At 41.0% G+C, this 18,791-nt stretch overlaps 1 protein-coding gene across 1 annotated transcript; it reads right to left on the bottom strand.

Moving 5' to 3' along the window:
* Positions 1 to 15: 15 nt before the first annotated feature.
* Positions 16 to 16,549, bottom strand: Triml2 (tripartite motif family like 2). Its single transcript, XM_004673270.2, is given in 6 exon segments — positions 16 to 246; positions 248 to 379; positions 381 to 565; positions 3,967 to 4,084; positions 9,589 to 9,727; positions 16,482 to 16,549. Coding segments are annotated over 6 exon segments (873 nt in total).
* Positions 16,550 to 18,791: the final 2,242 nt, after the last annotated feature.

Genomic DNA, 18,791 nt, shown 5'->3' with positions numbered 1-18,791 from the left:
GCTAACAGTAACATTTTAGGCAGGGACATAAAGGGGACACGTTCTATGAGAGTCTGAATTTGTGTGTTCATTTGAAATACAAAGGGAAAATATAGGTCTAATTGTTACATGGAAAGTAAGATAAGAGACATTATAAATGAGGGTTCTCTCGGTCACATTGTAGAATAATATCTGCCCATAATCATAATCTAGGAAGATGCTGGTTTTGTCCATTTGCTGCCTCAGGCAGGTCTTTCTTAGAGGGGGAGAAGACCCAGGAAGTGTAATCAATCTCCATCATGGCTCCTCTGAGCAAGATTTCATCTCCAGAAGCTTTAAGCATGTTGCTCAGTCTGTCTGCACAGTCATGTATCCCCAACTGTTACTTTGTTGCCTTTCCCCACAGCTACCTCCCAATAGTGCATCCCCAAGATGAAGCTTTCTGCACCCAACACTGTGGCACTGAAATCAAATGTCTCTGGGGTGCTTGGGACATCCTGTGTCTTATTTCCAAATGTCATACTTCTAAGGTTGTTGGATAAGACCAGGCGTGGATGAGCTGTTCCAGGATCCAAAGTTATATGCCCTGAAGGAGAGAAATTTAATTAACCTTAGGGTTCAGCAGAACCTACTCCAGAACCATGACTTTTAACATTCAGAGGCTTCCCAATGGGCTACATAAGTCTCAGACACAGACGGCAGAGGTGATTTAAGTGCATCCAGAAAGAGACATCCTGGAAATGAACATCATAGGAAATAGAGGAGTCAATATGATAATGGACAAGGAGGCCAAGGAGAGGTTTCAAAGTACCTCACCTCAAAGTCTATAAAATTGTGCTAGTAATGGGTCCTATCCAGGTAGTGCCTGGGATTCAACTATACATGAGGGGACACATACTAAAATAATCTGAATTCAGGTCTCTATTTGTCTAAATGTTCCCTGGAAGGTAAGGGAAATTATGTGAGGGATCTCTGTCATATAGTAGAAAGCCATCTGTCCAAAAGATCTTTTTACAGGACAGAACTAGCCAGAAGCACTGGTGTCTTCTAAAACTGCACAGCTTTTCTCTTACTTAATCACTCCACATATCTTAAATATCCTCATGTGTGATTAAGTTTTTGACAGTGGGCACTTGATGTTAAATTAAATGAAAGGAGGCTATATGAGCAGAGGCTGGCAAACCTAGGAGAGCCTTCCCCTTCCAGAAAATAAAATCGAGAATAAGAAGTGCAATGTGATTTGTTATACTTAAATGTATTTCAGACTTTTTGTTTATTTTGTGATTATCTTCAAGACTGCTGGGACTTCTTCCTTTTACTATTTTCATTCTCTCCCCTCCTCTCAAAAAACACCAAAAAAAAAAAAAATCTCTCCAATACTAGGAAACTAAACCATCTCTGTAAACAGATTTGGCAAAGAACCAAAGAGATTATCTCAAAACCAAAGTAAAATGAGTGCTGGGCATAGTGGCTCACACTTGTAACACCAACACTGGATAGTAAACAGAAGACTTCTGTGAGTTTAGGGTTAGCCTGGGATATATAGTTGAGTTCAAGGCTACACTAGGCTACTAAGTAGATGTCATTTCAGCAAAACAAAAAAAAAAGGCTGGAGATGTAGCTCAGCTGGTGTACTGCTGGCCTAGTTATAAGCACTTGGGTCTGAATCCAGTGCCACATAAGCTGGACATGTTTTTGCCCAGCTATAATTCCAGCACTTGGGGAGGTACAAGTAGGAGGTCAAAGCCAGCCTCAGTTATACAGCAAGTTTAAGGGGAGTTGGGGTTATATGAGACCATGATTAAAAAAAAAAAAAAAACCCTTTAAATCCAAATCCCCAAATCTATTAAATTTAATAAATGAACTTAACATAGTCATAGGAATGCCATTTAAATTTCAGTAAATAAGGGCTGGAGAGATGGCTTAGCAGTTAAGGCACCTGCCTGCAAAGCCTGGACCCAGGTTCGATTCCCCAGTAGCCACATAAAGCCAGATAGATTCACAAGGTAGCATGTATGTCTGGAGTTTGTTGCAGTGGCTAGAGGCCCTGGGACACACAATCTCTGTAATAAATAGGTAAATCAATATTAAAAAATATATATTTTTTAAATGTTACTTATGCTAGGTCTGGTGATAAAAGCTTGTAATCTCAGCTATTTGGGAGGTTGAGGCTGGTAGATTATAAATTCAAGGCCAGTCTAGGCAACAGAATATGTTCAAGAGCAGTCTGGCCAGCTTAGTGAGACACTGGCTCAGCATAAAAAGTAACGAGGATGCAGCTCAGTGGTAGACTGTGCAAGGCCATAGGTTCAATCTCTTGTACAGAAAATAAACAAATATACAGATACAATACTACTTATAATAATACTCAAACCACAAAATACTTTGTGATCTGCCTCATAATATACCTAGAAAACACTGTTGAGAAAAAACAAAGACCTTAACAAGTGTTCTTGGACAAGATTTAACATTATTAATATGTTGATTCTTCCAGAACTCTTCATTTGAAAATGTCAACAAGCTGACATTAAATTTATGTGGAATAGTGAAGGATGTAAAGTAGCCAAAACCATTTTAATAAAGAAATTTGGAGAACTCATGGTAGCTGCTTTCAATACTTCCTATCTTTATCTATCAAGCCAAAGTAGAATTGGCAAAAAGACAGTGAACCACAGATCTACTAGACTCTACAAATAGATGTGGTCATAGATGCTAACTGATTTTCTGCAAAAGTGCCAGGTACATTTAATGGAGAAAGGATAATTTTATTCCCACAAGTTATATTGAAACAACTGGATACTCATGCATAAAATAAAATCAGGAGGAAGGGAATAGCTCAGCAACAAAATGTGTGTGGAAGGCATGAGCCTTGGGTTGATGTCTAGCACAACCACCCCCCAAAAAAGGGGGTAGGAAAGAATGTGTATTGCTTATTGAGCTGTCTACAAATACTAGCTCTAATACATTACAGACATGAAGCTCAGTATGGTAGTACATGCATATAATCTCAGCACTTGAGAGGTGGAGGCAGAAGGATCAGCAGTTCAAAGCTAGCCTCTGATACATATTGAGTTTATGAACAGGTTGGCTTCAAACTAAAGATGATCCTCCAACCTCAACTTCCTGAGTGCTAAGACTAAAGATGTATGCTACCACAACTGGCTTAAAAAAAATAATTTTTAGGGCTGGAGGGATTGCTTAGTGGTTAGGGAGTTTGCCTGCAAGGCCAAAGGACCCAGGTTCGATTCCCCAGGACCCACGTTAGACAGATGCACAAAGGGCACATTCATCTGGAGTTTGTTTGCAGTGGCTGGAGACCCAGGTGTGCCCATTCTCTCACTCTCTTTTCCTCTTCCTCTGTCAAATAAATAAATAAAAATAAAATATTAAAAAATTAATTTTTAAAGAAGAATTTTCCTGCAAATATGTTTCAGAGAAAATGGCAAAGAATTTGTATAGGAAGTCTACATATTTTCTTGATATCCAATGTGCACAGCATATTGTGATGGTTAATCTCTGATTGTCAACTTGAAAGAATTTGGAATCATCATGGAAACAAACCTCTAGGCATTTCTATGACAGTTGTCTAGGTTAGGTTAACTTAGGTAAGAAGAGCCATCCTAAATGTACATGACACCATTCCATGGGCTGATGACTCAAACCGAATGAAAAGAAGAATGAGAGTTGTGTAGCAGCATTAATTTCTCTTTGCTTCCTTACTGCAGACTGAATATGAGTGAAGCTCTGGCCACCATACCTTCCCACCAAGATGGACTATAACCTTGAACTCTAAGCAGAAACACATCCTTTCTTCCTTAGGTTGCTTCTTGTCAGATTTTTGGTCACAGCAACAAGAAGGTAACTAATGCATATATTAGGCTTTCTAATCTTCAAATTGTTAGAATTCACTTTTATTTATAGTGGGATGCCCACTGATTCTCAAATATAAAATCAGGGATTCTGTTCTCACAGACAAGGTACACTTACTTTGGCACAGCATTAGCATTTTGCTCATTTCTCGTATTTGGCATGAGCTCAGGTTTGTGATACTAGCAGGCTCTAGGTACTGATGCAGTACCAACTCACCTCCATTGAAAAGGACAACCTCAGGGATGGAGGGGTGGCTTAGCAGTTAAGGCACTTGCCTGTGAAGCCTAAGGACCCAGATTCTATTCTCCAGGTTCCATGTAAGCCAGATGCACATGGTGGCACATGCGTCTGGAGTTTGTTTGCAGTGGCTGGATGCTCTGCTGCACCCATTTTCTCTTTCCCTCTCTATCTCCATCCCTCCCTTTTTCTGTCTCTAATAAATAAATAAATAACTTTTACTACTACTACTACTATACTACTACTACTACTACTACTACTAATAATAATAATAATAATAATAGGGCTGGAAGGATAGCTTAGCAGTTAAGGCATTTGCCTGCAAAGCCAAAGGACCCAGGTTCAATTCCCCACGACCCACCTCAGCCAGATGCACAAGGGGACACACAAATCTGGAGTTGTATGCAGTGGCTGGAGGCCCTGGCACGCCCATTTTCTCTCTCTCCCTCTTTCTTTGTCAAATAAATAAATAAACAAATAAAATTGAAAAAAAAAGAAAAAAAATAATTAAAAAAGAAAAGGCCAATCTCAGTTCTTAGCATAGGCCTGGGGTTCTTCATCTAAATGATAAATCTCATTAACTTTTTCCAGTAGGCAAATTCCTCCCCCCACCAATCCCTTCCTACCAAAAATATCCCTACCCCTGTTGTTGACCAGATCATTTCCAAAACAAATACTTACCTTTCTAAATGATATCTTGCATTCTAAGGAAAAGAAGACAAGGTTATGACGAGATATTTGAGTTAAGACATTTGTAAGCCATGCCCATATTCTTGTAATATGAACTTAATTTCCTCCATATAATTATATTAACATTTTAGGATGAATTTTGAGACATCAAATTCTAATAAGGAATAAGGAAAGGCCAGAAAAACACTTGAAATGATTTTGCTGTATTCCCAGAAACATTGCCTCTCCTCAGCCATGATATGCAAACATGAACTTTTCAAAGGGTGTCCATTTACTTCTTCCTGTTTCAGAGGGACAGTCTTGAGCAGATGGAGGGTCACTAGGCCAGGAGGACAGTTGAAGCCAGGTCAGGAACTGATCATAATTGGCTCACACCTGTCCACTCAGTTTGGAAATAGGTTTATCTCAAGAACTAAACTGTATCTTAGAGGCTTAGTAACAGAGACTTGTCAGTGTTTGATTTTAAAAGATTTAAATAATATTTTAAAGTATTTTTATTTATTTTTTTGCAGGAAGAAGTGAGTGTGAGAGAGAGAGAATGGATGTGCCATGATCTCTTCCACTTCAAACAAATTCCAGACTCCAGATGCATGCATCACTTTATGCATATGGCTCTACATGTATACTGGGGTATAGAACCCATGCCAGCAGCCTTTGCAAGAAAGTACCTTTGCCAGGAGTGGTGGCTCACACCTTTAATCCCAACACTTGGGAAGTAGAGGTAGGAGGATCACTATGAGTTTGAGGTCACCCTGAGACTACATAGTGAATTCCAGGTCAGCCTGAGCTGGAGTAAGACCCAATCACAAAAAAACAAAAACAAACAAAAAAGAAAGTACCTATAACCACTGGCCATGTCCTCAACTCATTTAAAAATATTTTTTTAGTTGAGTATGATGGTACCTGCCTTCAATCCAGCACTCAGGAGACAGAGGTAGTGTGATTGCTTTGAGTTTAAGGCCACCCTAACAGTGCATAGTGAATTTCTGATCAGACTGGGTTATAGCAAGATCCTACCTCAAAAAAACAAAACAAAAACCTCTCTCTCTCTCTCCCTGTGTTTAAAGTGAGTTGAGGAAATAGCTAAATGATAAAGTACTTGCATAATGGTTCAATTCCAAGTAATGCCAAAAATTGAAAAGCTGAACAAAACTACTATAAATTAGTTAACTAACAGATAGGCTTTATTAAACTACTCATCAATTGATGTACAGTTTCCATGCTTGTTAATGTGAATATCGCTACAGTAATATGGTACTGTGGATATATTTCTGAAAAACTAATTTGATACCCTTTGGATTACACTCAGTAGTGCAGTAGTGGGATTGCTGGATCACATAGCAGTTCTATGCTTAGGTTTTTGAGGAACTTCACATGGCTTCCCATAACATCTGTACTAATTTATAGTCCCACCAAAACTATACATGCTATATTTAGCAACTGGAGATTGGAAAATGGCTGCCTAGCCTTCATGTATGGCTTAAGATCAATGGACCTTGTGATGACCCCTAGTGAGAATTATCCACTTTTCAGATCTTTTTTTTTTTTTTTTTTTTGAGGTAGGGTCTCACTCTAGCCCAGGTTGACCTGAAATTCACCATGGAGTCTCAGTGTGACATTGAACTCAGTGCGATCCTCCTACCTCGCCTCCAGAGTGCTGGTATTAAAGGCATGCACCACCACATCCGGCTTATTTTTCAGTTCTTAATGATCCTTATTTTTATTTATTTATTTGCTAGCAGAGAGAAGAGAGACAGACAGAATGGATGGGCCAGGGCTTCCAGGCACTGCAAACAAACTCAAGATGTATGTGCCACTTTATGCATTGGCTTTTACATGGGTAGTGGGGAATGAAACTCGGATTGTTAGGCTTTGCAGGCAAGTGGCCTAACCACCGAGCAATCTCTACAGCCCTACTTTTCAGTTCTCAAATATAGTTAAGAATGGTTTTCTCCACAATGACCTGCAGTAACGCTAATGCAGACTCCCCACAATTCTTCTCCAGCTCCATGGTGATGCACTAGAGGTGATGCATCTGTTCAGAAACAACCTGGGCCACACTTGCCTTCAGTTTAATCCTGTTCTCTTGACTCAGCCAGCTGAATCTGTGCAGAAGCATCTCCGTATTACTGATCAATACCTTATACCCTGTCTTTTTTAGCACACATGGGAGCACATGTTTATGTACTACTCATTGAGTGCAGGAGAACTGCAGGAGTCATCCTCAGGAATGCTGTCCACCTCCTTTGAGATGGGAGTGTTCCAATTTGCCCGGAGCTTGCGAATTTGGCTAAACTGCCTGGCCAACCAGCCATACTTGTCCTTCTGTCTTCATCTCCCTGATTCTGGGATTACAGGCATATGCCCCCACAGTTTTGAGAATTGAACTCAGGTCCTCATACTTGTGAGGAAAGCACTTTACCAACTGAAATATCTCCCACGCCCATTTTTTTCTTTCTTTCTTTTTTCTTTTTCTTCTTTTGATTTTTAAGAGGTAAGGTCGCACTCTAGCCCAGACTGACGTCGAATTAACTATGAAGTCTCAGGGTGGCCTTGAACTCACTGTGATCCCCCTATATCTGCTTCCAAAGTACTGGGATTAAAGGCATGTGCCACAACGCCTGGCCTCCTTTCTTCTTATTTACTAATTCAAACTTGTGTTTAAAAACTGTTTCCCTGCCAGGTGCAGTGGCCCATACTTTTTTTTTTTTCTTTTCTTTTTTTTGTTTTTGTTTTTGTTTTTGTTTTTCAAGGTAGGGTCTCACTCTGGTCCAGGCTGACCTGGAATTAACTCTGTCATCTCAGGGTGGCCTTGAACTCATGGCGATCCTCCTTCCTCTGCCTCCCGAGTGCTGGGATTAAAGGTGTGCGCCACCACGCCCAGCTAGTGTCACATACTTTTAATCCTAGCATCCGAAAGGCTATGATAGGAGGGCTATCACATGCTCAAGTACAGTCTGGGCTACTTACTTGATAAGTTCCAAGTCTAAGACTAAAGTGAGGCCCTGCTTCAGTTTCACATCCTTAAAAACCTATTCTGCTGACAGAAAGACATAATCAGGTAAGGCTTTGCTATCTTCCGTGTGAGGCAGGATATTCTTTTCCATAGAAACGAGACTGAGCACAGTGACAGTACATAATTGTAATCCCAGCATTTGGGAGGTGGAGAGAGCAGGATCATGAATTCAAGACCAACCTGGGCTAAATAATGAACTACTGTTTAAAAAATGTACATAGAGGAAGGTCTTTGACATCTAATGTTAAAGGTGAACTAGCCATATGGCATTTAATCTGTTTCCTTGGATTAGCACTATGTTCCTCAAAGGCATCACATTCTTTCTGGTAGGACATTTTATTCATAAACCGAATGTTTCATCACTAAATTAGAATTAAAATTATAATTGAATGAAAGTTATAACAATAGGAACAACTAGTTACTTAAGCCACTGATGTTAGTTTCCTTTTTTAAAAATCTTTACAAATGTATTCTAATTCATCACATCAACACATGATTATATCATTTAGGAAAATAAATTACATTATATTCCATTGCTTGTCTGGAACTTTCTATCTGTCTTGGAGACTTTCAGTTTTGCAGAGAGTATCATGCTGCCCCTGCTGCATGGCAACAGCATTCTGTGTTATATACACCACTCGAATCATTATGTGAGCCTCACACTCCTGGAAATAGGTTGTATTTAATTGCTTACTATCATGAAATATCACAAGAGTAAAACAATGTCTAATATTTCCAGATTGCTTAAACTGTACCATACACTAGATAAGGAGCTTTCTGTAGGTTATCTCAAAGCTCACAGCAGTGTTGCATCAGAGGCCATGGCTATTTCCATCATACAGCTAAAGAAACTGGGTCAGATATTTAACACCACAAGCCTAAGGCCACATAGTAACTAAGAGAACTCAAACCAGAAGCCCATCATTTAGGCTTCAGTGATTCATTCTGAACTGTGGTTGAACTGTGGTTCTATCTGAACCCTCAATACTGATGTTCCTTCCTTCTCCTTCTTCTTCTTCTTCTTCTTCTTCTTTTATTTATTTATTTATTTTTTTTGAGGTAGGGTCTCACTCTAGTCTAGGCTGACCTGGAAGTCACTCCACATTCTCAGGGTGGCCTCGAACTCATGGCTATCTTCCTGGGATTAAAGGCATGTGCCACTATGCCTGGCTTTATGTTCCCTTCTTAATATATCTGTCTATGGATGTAATGATATTTTCAGCATAACAGTGATCTAATATATACACACAAATCAATTTGCAGGTGGAGTTTACCTTTCCCATGTGTCTTTGTGTATTTAGCATATGTGGTATATACACATGTGTGCACAAATGAATGTATCCAGTGCACACACTTGAGGAGGCCAGAAGATGACATTGAGTGTCCTCCATTATCACTCTTCTTCCTTATTTCCCTAAGATAAAATCTCTTACTGAACCCGAAGCTGCCATGTTTTGGCTAGAATGGCTGTTTGAAGAACGCAGCTATCCTCCTGTCTCTGCCCCCACTCAATGCTGGGGTCATAGTCATGGGCAGCCATGTCTGGCTTTTATACATGGATGCTAGAAGCAGAACTCAAGTCCCTTGCTTGAACCTCAAGCACTTTTACCTGCTGAACCATCTCCTCAGCCCTAGTAGGTCTTTATACATGAGGATAAGTTCACAGAAACAGACATGCTAAGCAACTATGCACATACATTCAACATACCTATGGCTGTCAATGTATAGCTTTTCCCAAAACTGATACACTGCGGAACTCTTCTGACTTCCAGTATATTAGGAGGAAATCATCTCACCTGTGGTGTTTCCTTGGACTTCTCTTCTAGCTTTGTAGTAAAACTCATCTGCTGATTATGATTAGCTGTTCCCAAGTTCAAGATAAATCCACATCCTTGCAGGCCCAGGGAGTTAAACTCATACAGTAACCAGCAGTAACTGCAGTAACCAGAACCTCAATTTGTATTCAGACTCAACTACCTCTTTAAAATTCTGCTCCTCTTCCTTCATCAGATATGATACAATATGATAGATTTCAGGTCAAGTTTGACAAACTGACTACAAATATTGCATACTATTTCCATTTCTAGCCACAGGATACACACAAGGGGAAATAAAGTCCAGAAGGAAGAAATAAAAGACATAAGTCCAAAGGACAAAACAAATTTTTGTCAAGATTAGCCAAGATGTTAACATAATTTAAAACCCTGAAAGCAGATGAAGGGGTGTTTATTGAGTTAGTGAAGATGAAAAAGTTAAGCTAGTCTAGTATCAGTACTCAGAGTGGCTGAGGCAGGGGAATGGGAAGTTTGAGGACAGCCTGGGCTACATAATAAAGAGCCTTTCTCAAAAAAAAAAAAAAGAAAGAAAAAGAAAAGGCCAAAAAGAAAAGAACATATCAAGAAAGAAAGAAAGAAAGAAAGGAGGGAGGGAGGGAGGGGGGGAGGAAGAAAGAAAGAAAGAAAGACAGACAGACATCCCAGCCTGGACTAGAGTGAGTTATAGGTCAACCTAGGCAAGACTGAGGTCCTGCCTCAAAAAAAAAAAAAAAAAAAAAAAATCCATAAACAAGCAAACAACAAAAACAAAACAATTCAAACAACATTACCAACATGACAAGGGAAGACCTGGAACTTGGAAAGTGGTACCTGTGAGATCTGCTGGTGTTTTGGCTAGGGATTGTGGTAAGATGGAATCAAGGATGGAAGACATCAAAATTTTGAGAAAAAGCAATTAGAAAAAGTGAGTTATCAAAACAGAAAGGGGCATCTCAGTGGTTAAAGACACTTACAAAGCCTTCCAGCCTGGGTTCAATTCCCCAGAACTCATGTAAAGCCAGATGTGTTTGTTTAAAGCAGTAAGAGACTCTGGAATGCTATACCACAAATTAAAACAAACAAACAAACAAACAAACAAACAAAAACATTAGGAAGAGAAACTATGGAGCCAGGCATGGATGTTGGCATCTTCCTATAATTCCAGCACTTTGGGGAACAGAGACAAGAGACACCCCTGGTCTACATTCTAAGCTCCAGGACAGCCAGGGCTACAGGGCAATATCTTGTGTTGGGGAGGGGGAGAAGCGAAAAGAAGAAAAGTGAGGAAAACAGAGAGGCGACAGAGAGGAAGAAATGAAGAAAGAGAAAAAATGGCTAAATTCCAGAGGTGAGTAACATATTAGGCACTCTCTTTCTTGGGTGAGTGTGATATGCATCATTTATGTACATATATGTGTCCTAGCGAGATCCTTTGTGCAGTGGCTGCCAGCTGCTCCCTTTTGCCAGTTCTTTTTTTTTTTTTTTTTTTTTAGAGAGAGAGCAAGAGAGAGAATTGGCATGCCAGAGCCTCAGCCACTGCAAGTGAATTCCAGAACTTGTACCACCTAGTGCACATATGCAACCTTTTTCTTGCCTCATCTTTGTGCATCTGGCTTACATGGGATCTGGGTAGAGATCAAACATAGGTCTTTAGGCTTTGCAGGCAAGCACCTTAACTGCTAAGTCATTTCTCCAGCCATGCCAGTTCTTTCTTTCTTTCTTTTTTAAATATTTTAGTTGTTGATCTCTCCAGACACATGTACCACCTTGTGCCTTTATGTGGATACTGGGGAACTGAACCCGGATTCTTAGGCTTTGCAGGCAGGTGCCTTAAGTGCTGAACCATCTCTCCAGGCCTCTTCTGTCATTTCTCTGAGCAGGAATATCTTACTTATCCCAGAATTTGTTGTTTTTTGTTGCTTTTTCTTGAGCTCTGGTGATTCTGGACTTTATTTCTCCTTGTGTGTATCCTGTGGCTAGAAATGGAAATAGTATGCAATATTTGTGGTCAGTTTGTCATACTTGACCTGAAATCTATCATATTGTATCATATCTGATGAAGGAAGAGGAGCAGGATTTAGATTAGAGGTGCCCAGTTGTTTATGAAGGTTCTGAAAATTTGAATTCAGGGGGTCTCAGGTCCCTTCCTCCTAATCCCCTATGCCTTCATTTTTATGTAGGACACCCAAAACAGCTGAGCAATCTCTCCAGCCCAGAAACTCAGTTTTGTTTTTTTGTTTTTTTTAATAAATTTTTTATTTATTTATTTGAGAGCGACAGGCACAGAGAGAAAGACAGATAGAGGGAGAGAGAGAGAATGGGCGCGCCAGGGCTTCCAGCCTCTGCAAACGAACTCCAGACGCGTGCGCCCCCTTGTGCATCTGGCTAACGTGGGACCTGGGGAACCGAGCCTCGAACCGGGGTCCTTAGGCTTCACAGGCAAGCGCTTAACCGCTAAGCCATCTCTCCAGCCCAAGAAACTCAGTTTTGTATGTGATAAATTATACTGTCAGATGCCAAAAGGAAAATAGACAGGTCAGGCTTGGAAGTCTAGGATAGTGGTATAAATTCTGGAGTATCCTTTTATAGCTAGTATTTCACCACATTGGAATCAAAATGTATCAAGAACTTGACCATAGGCTGGAGAGATGGCTTAGTAGTTAAGGTGCTTACCTGTAAACCCAAAAGACCCAGGTTCAATTCCCCAGGACTAATGTAAGCCAGATGCAAAAGGTGGTGCATGCCCCTGGAGCTCATCTGCAGTGGCCAGAGGCCCTAGTGTACCCATTCTCTGTGTGTCTCTTGCTCTATTTGTTTCTCTCTGTTGGTAAATAAACAAATAAAAATATTTTTCAAGAAAGAACTTGACTACCTCTTACCACCTTTTCAACTATTCACTGTGATTTCTCTCTGATTACTATAGTGGTTTCTTTTCAGGTCTCCCCATCTGGCTTTTTTGAGGGGGAGGATTTTTTTTCTTTTCTTTCTTTCTTTCTTGCTCTAGCCCAAGCTGACCTGGAATTCACTATATAGTCTCAGGGTGGCCTCGAACTCATGGCAATCCTCCTACCTCTGCCTCCCAAGTGCTGGGATTAAAAGTGTGAGCCACCACATCCAGCGGATATTTCATTTTGGAAGTAGGGTTCCACTCTAGCCCAGTCTGACTCACTCAGTAGCCCAGACTGGCCTCAAACTCATGTCAATTTTCCTACCTCAGCCTCCAGGAGTGCTAGGATTATCAGACCTGTGCCACCATGCCTGTCCCTGATACCTGTCCCTAACCTCCTGCAACTTACTCTCAATTTATCAGCTAGACTAGTTCCAGGAAAATAGAAGTTAAATCATGTCATTCTTCTGTACAAAACTGTCTAGTGATTTTTTCCTTTTCTTTCCCTATTTATTGTTTTTATTTGAGACAGAGTCTCATGTAGCAGGTGGTCCTCAAACTTACTATTCATCAAACTATAATAATGATCCTGAGCTTGTGGTCTTCTTGCCTCTACCTCCTAAGAGCTGGCATTTGGTAAGAATGTTGTTATTATAATTTTTGTTGCTTTTTTGATGTAGGGTTTCATTCTAGCCCAGACTGACCTGGCACTCCCTCTGTAGTCTCAAACTCACAGCAATCCTCCTATCTCTCTCTCGAGTACTGGGATTAAAGGTGTGCACCACTATGTCCAGCATGTTGCTTTTAGTAATGCAGACAATTGAACACAGTGCCTTATGCCCATGGTAGGCAAATGTTCTACTACTTAGCCCTGGCTTTAGTCCCGAGTACTGCAATTACAGGCATGTACCATTGTGCCAGCCCTCCAGCAGATATTTGTATTTTGTAAGAACTGGAACAGAGAGAGAGAGAGAGAGAGAGAGAGAGAGAGAGAGAGAGAGAGAGAGAGAGAGAGACTAATGCCAGAACCTGTGATCTGTGATGTATCAGAATAGGATTGAATACAAAGACATGGCTAGAAATCAGAAATCAGAAATGATGAAATGCATGTCACAGATGGGGAACCCTGATTTGGACAACTGTTCCTAAATAGCCCTTTAAAGGCTTTGACAGCTCATGCAGCCACCAACCATCCATGTGACACTCAGTCTATGTTATTATTGTCAACCAACTATCTATCTATCTATCTATCTATCTATCTATCTATCTATCTATCTATCTATCTATCATCTATCATCTATCTATATAAGTGAGAGAGAGAGAATGAATGGGCATGCCAGGGCCTTTAGCCATTGCAGACAAATTCCAGATGCATATGCCACCATGTGTATCTGGCTTACATGGGTTCTAAGGGATTGAACCTGGGCTTTTATTCTTCAAAGCCAAGCACCTTAACTGCTAAGCCATCTCTCCAGTTGTGTAAACTATCAATTTCTTTTGCCAATAAGAATTACATTCTGCCTGTACATGAGCTGACAGAAAGCTGGAAAAAGCTATGCTGCATGTAGCTCCATGGGATAGAAAGAAGTAAGTCAACAGTGGAGATAAACAATAGAGTACACTGCAAGTCTTAAGTTGGGCCAAATGAGCCAACAGGTGCAATGGTGGTAAGTCTGTTATGGGGGAAACAAACTTCTCTGTAATTGGACTAGAGGCCTGCTCAATAGGAGAGAATACATGCCCAATACTGAAAAACCTATGATGGGGGAATTCATGAGTGCTAGGGGTGTAACGCCTGCTGGTGTCTGGCTAAATGCATATATTATGCTCGTCAAACTTCCCAGTAAGCACTTCTTTTAATGCTCATACCCATATATTAAAGCTACTTTCACTTTTGGTTAGAGAACCTTCTCTTTTCAGATGGCAGTGACATCTGGGATGACTCAAAAGGCACCACAGTGCTGAGAGGTGACCGAGGAATGCTCAGCACTGAAATTTCCCTATCACACCCTCTAAGGCTCAGCATCCATTGTGGAAGAGCTCGCAGGAAGAATGTAAGAGCCAAAGGAAGGGTAAGACTCCTTACAATGCACTCTTCTAGACACAAAATGACCTGAATATCCATGATTTCACAGTGTCTGACATTACCTACACATGACCAGTATAATAGAAGAAAAGATGATAACATCAAAGTAAAAGAGAGACTGATTGAGAGGGGGAGGGGATATGATGGAGAGTGGAGTTGTGAAGGGGAAAGTGTGTTGGGGGAGCAATTATTATGGCTTATTGTCTATAATTATGGAAGTTGTCAATAATAAAGAAAAAAGAATAACAGATAATGCTCGAGTTCACTTGCAGCAGCTGGAGACCCTGGCATGCCCAATCTCTCTTTCTTGATCTGCCTCCTTCTCTCTTCCAAATAAATAAATAAAAATAAAGCATATATATATGAAGAGAGAGAGAGAGAGACAGAGAAAGAGAGAGAGAGAGAGAGAGAGAGAGAGAGAGGGCACGCACACGCGCCTTGGTCACTTGGTTGTGTGTACCTTTAATCACAGCTCTCAGGAAGCAGAAGTAGGAGGATTGCCATGAGTTCATGGCCACTCTGAGACTACATAATGAATTCCAGGTCAGTCTGGGCTACAGTGTGACCCTACCTGAATCCCCCCAAAACAAAAAAAAAATGAATTGTACATGTCATCACAATAAAAATTTAATTCAGTTTAATTTGTATTTCTCTTCCCATAAACTAAGTTCTGAAGTTTTAAAATGTTGTTTTGGAAGATTTTGGGAGGCTTTTCTGCCTCCATTTCCCCAGTGCTGGGATTAAGGTGTGCACCATCATTTCAGATTTATGCGGTGCTGGGGATTGAATGCAGGGCCTCAGGAGTGTCCTATAAGCGCTCTATCAATTGCCCTGCATTCCCAGCTCAGGTTTTTCTTTTGATACAGGGTCTTGCAAGTCATCCCAGGTGTGGTGGTTTGATTCAGGTGTCCCCCATAAACTTAGGTGGTGTGAATGCTAGCTCCCCAGCTGATAGATATTTGGGAATTAATGCTTCCTGGAGGGAGTGTATTTTTGGGGGCGGGCTTATGGGCTTTATAGGCAGTTTCCCCATGCCAGTGTTTGGCACACCCTCCTCTTGCTGTGGTCCACCTTCTGTTGGCCAGGAGGTGATATCCACCATGCTCATGCCATCGTTTTCCCCTGCCATCGTGGAGCTTCCCCTCGAGCCTGTAAGCCAAAATAAATCTCTTTTTCCCAGAAGCTGCTCTTGGTTGGGTGATTTCTACCAGCAATGTGAACCGGACTGCAACACCAGGTTAGCTTGGACGTCACTATGAAGTATAGGCTTGCCTCAAGCTCATGATTATCCTGCTTCATTCACCCAAGTACTAGGACAAAAGATGTGTCCCACTATGCCTTGCCTAGCATTTTAATATTTCAAACATCTAAGAAACAAAACTTCTGCATGTGGTGGTACACACCTTCAATCACAGCACTCAGGAGGCAGAGATAAGAGCATTGCTGTGAGTTGAAGGCCAGTCTGAGACTACATACTGAATTCCAGGTCAGCCTGGGCTAGAGTGAGACCTCACCTGGGATGGGGGAAAGAAGCAAAACCAACCAAAGAAAATATAACTAAAACAAAAGAAAAATAGCCAGGCATGGAGGTGCATGCCTTTAATCCCAGCACTTGGGAAACTGATGTAGGAGGATTTCTGTGAGTTTGAGGCAAGTATGTGACTATATAGTGAATTCCAGTCAGCCTGGGCTAGAGTGAGACCTTACCTGGATAAAACAAAACAAAAATCTTGTACTTTCTTTTCTGCAAATTCATCTCTTTAGTTACTTTTAAATTGATTTTTTATTCTTTTTCATATGAACTTTGAAGAGCTCTTTACATACTAAACATATAATTCTTTTTCCCTTTATGGATTTCAATGTTTTTACTGCTTTTATTTGAATTTTCTTACAATATCTTACCTGCTATCTAGCATGACTGGTAATTTTCTCCAAGAATCTAGGTAGTAACTTGCCTGAACCATCACCATCTGTCTTGAGCAAGACCAGCATGCTTTTCACCACTTCAAGTTTCTCCTTCAGTATGTCCAATATCTCCTAGAATAATTTCTACAGAGAAAAAGATCACAGAATCCCAGGTAAGCTAATGGCTTTAGAACAGTGGGATTTCTATCCTTGTGAAATACGAAGGTTCGTAGGCGTGCTCATCTGTGTTCTTAGCCTTACTGTTGGAAGATCCAATGTAATGCTTCTTTCTTTCTTTAAATATTTTATGTGTTTATTTATTTATTTATTTGCTAAGAGAGAGAAAAAATGAGAATGGGCATGCCAGGGCCTCCAGTCACCGCAAAGGAATACTAGATGTGTGCATCTGGCTTTATGTGGGTACTCGGAAATTGAACTCTGGTCATTGAGCATTGCACTCAAAGGTCTTCTTCAGTGCTGAGTCACCTCTCTAGCCCAATATGATACTTCTTTACAGCCCTCAGTTTGAAGTGCTTCTGAACAACCAGTGTATCTCTCAGGTCAGTGAGTGAGTGAGTCAGCCAGGAGTTAGTCAGGTTGCTTACCCTGTACTTCTCAGCAGCCTCTTGTACCTCATATACCATGTGATGTGTTTGCTCTAGGGACTGGACACATTTCCTGCCAACTGTGAGTTGATCCTCATCACAGAACAGTTGCAAAGTTTCCAGATGCACCTCACAGTGGGTGCCTTCTGTGATGTGCAGTAACTGGGACCTTTAGGACATGGTGGGTGAGTGAATTTGGATGACTGGATGGCATGTTTCTGGTGTGGAATACTTCCTGCCTGTCCTATGGACTGGGGGTGGGAGGGTGTGGAGGATGGGAAGGTTGCCTTTAAATCCTGGAGTAAGCACAGGGAAACATCAGGATGTACAGTGAAGCAGAGAGCAGGTGAGCACATCCTAGGCTCTTCAAATCCAGCAAAAGTAAACTGTAAAGTGCCAGAGGAAGGAGGCAGTTATGTCAGAGTTCCTAGATCAGCCGGCTCAGGGTTCCAATGACTTAAGATAAATGCTGTATAGTAATTACCAGCAACAACAAAGCACATTTAAGTCATTTTCGGGAAAAATAAAAGGGGGGGGGGCTTAGTAGAAAGCAAAATGTGAATATGCCTGGGAGGTACTCCAGAACATCATAGAAGTCATGTGAAGCATTTGTGGTGCAAACTGCACACACAGACAGACATACACCAGCATTTCCTCTCCCAGCACAAAACAGAAAACAGGATTCCTTGCCTCTCAAAGAGGCACCAAATACCCAGTTTAAGGAGGTGCTGGCTTCAGGCTGATGCAGGTGCACATCACGTGAGCTTGGGTGGTGCAAATGTTGCACCCCAGCTTGCATGACCCTAGGGATGATCATTACAGAACCCTCCCTCTTACACACAGATTAAACCCCAAACATATGAACATGCCATTGTGCATTCTTTTTATTTATTTATTTTCTGGTTTTGTGAGTAGGGTCTCACACTAGCCCAGGTTGACCTGGAATTCACTATGTAGTCTCAGGGTGCCCTTGAAGTCATGGTGATCCTCCTACCTCTGTCTCCCAAGTGAGGGCTGGGATGAAAGGTGTGTGATGCCACACCCCTGGCTTCTATTGTGCATTCTATTTTTTTTTTTTTTTTTTTTTTTTTTTTTTTGGTTTTTCGAGGTAAGGTTTCACTCTAGCCCAGGCTGACCTGGAATTCACTATGGAGTCTCAGGGTGGCCTCGAACTCACAGCGATCCTCCTACCTCTGCCTCCCAAGTGCTGGGATTAAAGGCGTGCGCCACCACGCCCGGCTATTGTGCATTCTTAATCTGCTTTGGTTTGCAAACTGACAAATGACTTATGTTCTGTCTCGTCTCCTCATCACTATCCAACTGATTTCCTTTGATCAACACTTCTATTGCCTGCATAAGTACGGCAAACTTTTCTTAACAAATGTTACCATTAACTTCAGTAACTATGTAATAAGTAATAATATTTATTTCTATTTTTTAAGTACCTTTGAATTTTAGAAACTCTTTTCCAATGAAATCCACTTCTAGCTAGGAGTGGTGATGCAAGCCTTTAATCCCAGAACTCAAGAGGCTGAGGTAGAAGGTATTTTCATAAGAATAAACTATTGAGGGCTGGAGGGATGGCTTAGCTGTTAAGGTGTTTGCCTGCAAAGCCCAAGGACACAGGTTAGATTCCCCAAGACCCATATTAGCCAGCCTCAATAGTTTACTATTTGTTTTAAATATTTTATTTATTTATTTA

The sequence above is a fragment of the Jaculus jaculus genome, chromosome 1 (genome assembly GCF_020740685.1).
Source record: "Jaculus jaculus isolate mJacJac1 chromosome 1, mJacJac1.mat.Y.cur, whole genome shotgun sequence".
Classification (NCBI taxonomy): Eukaryota; Metazoa; Chordata; class Mammalia; order Rodentia; family Dipodidae; genus Jaculus; species Jaculus jaculus.
This window is presented reverse-complemented; position numbering and strand designations above follow the sequence as displayed.